Genomic DNA, 4665 nt, shown 5'->3' with positions numbered 1-4665 from the left:
ACCTAATGAATCCATTGGTACCAAGCATGTCATACTAGCTTGTTGTGAAGGAGGCTAAATAACGCTCCAAACTTGTGCTAAATTTTAGCGAGGAAAAACTGTCATGGCCATTTTCAAAGGGGTCCCTTGACCTCTGACCTCAAGATATGTGAATGAAAATGGGTTCTATGGGTACCCACGAGTCTCCCCTTTACAGACATGCCCACTTTATGATAATCACATGCAGTTTGGGGCAAGTCATAGTCAAGTCAGCACACTGACAGCCGTTATGTCTTAGTATACTTGGCTTATACTGACACGTATACAGAAAAGTCTAAGTATACTTGGCTTATACTGACAAGTATACTTAAAAGTCTAAGTATGCATAGCTTATACTGACAAGTATACTTAAAAGTCTAAATATGCATGGCTTATACTGACAAGTATATTGAAAAGTCTAAGTATACTTGGCTTATACTGACTAGTATACTTAAAAGTCTAAGTATGCTTGGCTTATAATGACAAGTATATTGAAAAGTCTAAGTATACTTGGCTTATGGGCTTACAGAAAAGAATACTTGGCTTGTAGCTGTGTGTCTGTTTTGATAAAGTAGTCTATTAACGTGTGTGAGAGTTTGTAAAAGGATGTTTTGATATGAATTTAGTTCAATTTATCAGGTCTTTGGATTATCCGTTCACCGTAGAGGCATGTGAAAAAAAACAACACATGTTATTATCATTTTTAATCTCTAATAAATAGCAAAAGGAGCAAAAGTATCTTAATGTAACACATAAATCATTGGCTATAAGTTAAAGTATACTTGCATAAAGCAGAGATGCTCACTGGTAATTTTTTTTGCAAGTCCAAGTCAAGTTTCAAGTCTTACATCATGCCCTCATTGGCACATTATGTCATACTGATGTTTTATGGAAATAAGGAGGTGAATAATGGATGTTTTCAGGGCAGAGACAGTACATTTTTAAGGCTTTTGCGGTTTTGCACAATAACAGCACAGGATTCTCCATACAATCCTGTGTACTAGAACAATCCAATGATAGGCTAACTACTACCACGGGAAGAAGAGAAGAGGAAAAGAAGAAAAGGCCGGGCCTCTGGTGACGTGCAGGGCCTGCAGGGCGGTGTTTGTTTCTCAGGCGGAGACAGAAAGAGACGGACTGGGGTGTGTGCGTGCGCCACATCTGGAATAGTAGCCACAAGAGCAAGAAGTCGAGGCAAGCAGAGCCACACTCTTCACTTCAGCACTCCCTTTTTCACGGACAACAAACCTCTTTTGTAAGTTGGAGTAAATTGTGTTGGAGTTTCTTTTTGTTTTAAGTCGGTGAAGTTTTTTTCCATTGACTTTTTTTGTTGTTTTCCATACAAACAGGACGTCACCACTGGACTTTAAATCGACTTTGGATCTACTTTATTGCGCGTAAAACACTTTGATGTCACATTTGTGCAACATTTGTGCCACTTTAACTTTAGATCCTCTTGATAATAGAAAGTTAAAGCTCGAGGCTCAACGCATGGCGGCACTACGCTGGAATGTTTCTCCTGCAGATGGCTTTGGTTTGGTTTTCCAGCAGCAGCAGCAGCATGCATTGATTAGTCAGCCTTTCTTACACACATATCGACTTTCCTTTTTCTCTTGAGCTCTTTCACTCATTACGCAAACACGTAGTGCGTAAATTAAGTTGTAATTAAACCATTTGGACTTGTAGGAACGGATCAAAAAGTTCAATCCAACTCGATTTGGTTCCATTACTGCAGCCTGACTTTAAACTTTTGACCATTTTTTAGTCCCATCGGGAAGGAATTAAAGCTCCTTCCTTCTTCCTTCTTTTCTTTCTACGTTTCTCTCAGTGTGTAAGGGGATACTTTCACATTGAGGTAAACATTGCGGTTTGGTGGCGCATAAAAGTGAGGATATGGTGCCACCTGGCGTCCAGATGTGCTGCTGCACGTGTAAACTGGGTTTTTTGGAGGGATTTCAACTCATGTGGATTCTTTTTGTGTCCCTCTTAGATCTACTTGAAAAATGCTGCTCATTCTGCTCGGGGTGCTTGTTTTGCACCTAATCATCCTCATTCTTCTCATTGTGTCGACAGCAGCCAGTGTAAGTTGTCTTTTTATTCTGATCACTTTTAAATTAAATAAGCATGAATGGAACAGCTGCTTTATTGTAATGATCATTAACTGTTATTGGATGTTATTGCCTTATAGGCTGTCTGTGAAAGCTGCAGTGTGTCTAAATGTCTCTTGTTGTTGTGTTTGCCAGGCCTGGTCTGTAGGTGGGGATATGAGCACAGATCTATGGTACAACTGCATGACAACTAATGGAGGCTACCACTGCAAGCCAGCTGGCAGTGAAGGTTGGTCAGCATTCTTTGGGAAAACTAAATTATGTGTGGAAAAAAAAGTTGTGCATGTGTTTAAATCCCCTGCTCTCCGTCTGTCTGTCTGTCTTCTAGACTGGATCCAGGCGGTGCAAGCCCTCATGATCCTGTCCCTGCTCTTCTGCTTCTTCTCCCTCATCGCGTTCGTCTTCCAGCTCTTCAAACTGGTCAAGGGCGGACGCTTCTTCTTCACCGCCATCTTCCAGATCTTGGCGAGTGAGTATGACCTCATCACACGCAGGGGTCACACCCTGAAGCAGACACGCGGGTGGAGTCACGATGAGATCATGCATGGTGCATGTCAAATCCTACCTCACCTCACCTCACCTCACCTCTCTTCTCATCCCTCCCCTAGGTGTGTTTGTGATGTGCGGGGCGATCATCTACACCGTGATGAGTCCGGATTACGGATCCGGTGCACAGTTCGGCTACGCCTACGTGCTGGCCTGGGTGGCTTTCCCTCTCTGTCTCATCAGCGGCCTCATTTATATCGTCCTGAGGAAGAAGGAATGAGAGCAGAGGAGTGGAAGAGGAGGGGGTAGTTAGGATGCCCCTGACAACAACATCGCACTGTGCCTACTGCCCACAGACCAGAGACTGACATCCCAACAACGCAACAAAAGTGCATGTGTCACTAATCATTTTAAACACTAAATGGAGACTTTTTTTTTTACTGTATTTCAGTATCCACTACATTCCCATCACATCACATGCTGAAACATATCACACCAGGCTGAGTGTCACTACACGTGTTTCCCGCGGTGACAGATTGTCTTCCGAATGTGTTTAGAAATGCGTTGGCGACAGATTGGCTTTTGTTGCACGCCGGCACCCGACTTCCACAACATCCATCACGTGTGATAACGAAAGACGAGTCATCAACGCCTTGCTTCAGTACAAAGATGTACATAGTGTCTGTGGTTTTTAGACATATTTATAACATTTTTACATACATTTTGTACATAGTGTTGTCAAGTTAACATTGTCATGCTCATTTACGTGATAGTTTTTTTTGTCTCTCACAAATCATGCAGCTGTGCCAAAGAGATGTCCCCTTAACCCCGCCAGAGTATCAAGCTTTTTTAAATGTTTGTTTTTGAATGCTTTGAACCACGTGCCTTACTTAGAATATCTGTGTCGAAGGAAATGAGAAACTCCTCTGAAATTAAAAAATAATAATAACAATAAGAAGTTTTTAATAAACTCATGAAGTTTTTTCCTGAATTATTGTGTACTTGATATGCCAAATAATAAAAAAAAAACATTTTGCATTTTTGTAATCTAGTTTTGAAAAATGGTGCTTTTTATCTACTATTCTTGAAATGTATAGCCTATCTGTGTTGCAAGTGTGTCGTGTCCTGTGATTAATTTGCTTTGTACAAACCCCAGTTTGCATTTTTGTCAGTATTCTTCTAAATAAACCCCTTTTGAAATTAATTATTCTCACTGGTGGAAGGTCCAGCTGTATATGCAGAATGTACAGAGGCTTGTTGAATGAACCGTGTGCATGTTTACATTCAGTGTTCACACCACACAGAGACCTTTTTTAAAAATGATATTTCTTGTTCAGTGGTCTCACTCTGAACTCATACTAGATGATATATTAACTGTATGGTATGCTGGGAGTGCTGAAGACTGACAGCTCCTTGTAGTAGTGTAATTGTTCCACTTGGTGGAGCTGTGACACACAAAACACCAGCAAGACATTCACCCCAGGGAACCAGGGATGCTGGTGAAATATCTGAACACCACATAGTCATATTTAGATAAGATATAGTTTAAATACAGAATAAGGTCTTAGTGAACGACACCAAAGCTTTTGAAAAGCTAAAAAAACACTGATTTCTCAGTTGATCCAATAGCTTTTCACTTACATGTATCCAGAGTATAAACAGACAAAAATTGAAAATACAAATAGCACCATCTAGCTACAGTTTGATGTTTAACAACTGCTGGAAACTTGGCAGATTATTTCAGCAAAACAACATCAATCAAAGAATACATGTGGTTCAGCATGCCTCAACAATATCTCTGTGAGGAAGAGTAAATAAGATAAGATATAGATCATTGGCTGCTACAAAGTAATGTCAAGATCTTTCTTTCAAGTTTCCCTGACAGATTCTCCCCTTCATCTTACATTTATCAAATGTTTCACCTCACTTCACCCGATACAATATTTATCACGCAGGTTACACCTTCACAGCCGATACACTGCAGCAACCATCTATTCTTCACTCATCACCTGCACAGTAGTGGTGCAACAGTTCAACAAACACACAGTTTGGT

At 40.6% G+C, this 4665-nt stretch overlaps 1 protein-coding gene across 1 annotated transcript; it reads left to right on the top strand.

The window, feature by feature from the left end:
• The first annotated feature begins 1133 nt into the window (after positions 1 to 1133).
• On the top strand, positions 1134 to 3816 carry pmp22a (peripheral myelin protein 22a). Its single transcript, XM_074656507.1, has 5 exons — positions 1134 to 1273; positions 2009 to 2099; positions 2262 to 2355; positions 2455 to 2595; positions 2735 to 3816. Exons 2-5 carry the CDS (start codon positions 2022 to 2024, stop codon positions 2890 to 2892), a joined length of 471 nt encoding a protein of 156 aa, XP_074512608.1. The 5' UTR covers positions 1134 to 1273; positions 2009 to 2021; the 3' UTR covers positions 2893 to 3816.
• The last annotated feature ends 849 nt before the right edge of the window (positions 3817 to 4665 follow it).

The sequence above is a fragment of the Sebastes fasciatus genome, chromosome 13 (genome assembly GCF_043250625.1).
Source record: "Sebastes fasciatus isolate fSebFas1 chromosome 13, fSebFas1.pri, whole genome shotgun sequence".
NCBI classification, from domain to species: Eukaryota; Metazoa; Chordata; class Actinopteri; order Perciformes; family Sebastidae; genus Sebastes; species Sebastes fasciatus.
This window is presented reverse-complemented; position numbering and strand designations above follow the sequence as displayed.

What these genes read in the sequence shown, in the direction of transcription:
- pmp22a (XM_074656507.1), top strand. Translation starts at nt 2,022, where the DNA reads ATGCTGCTCATTCTGCTCGGGGTGCTTGTTTTGCACCTAATCATCCTC. An exon ending in TTGTGTCGACAGCAGCCAGT is followed by an intron (nt 2,100 to 2,261) that starts GTAAGTTGTCTT and finishes TGTGTTTGCCAG; the next exon opens with GCCTGGTCTGTAGGTGGGGA. An exon ending in CAAGCCAGCTGGCAGTGAAG is followed by an intron (nt 2,356 to 2,454) that starts GTTGGTCAGCAT and finishes TCTGTCTTCTAG; the next exon opens with ACTGGATCCAGGCGGTGCAA.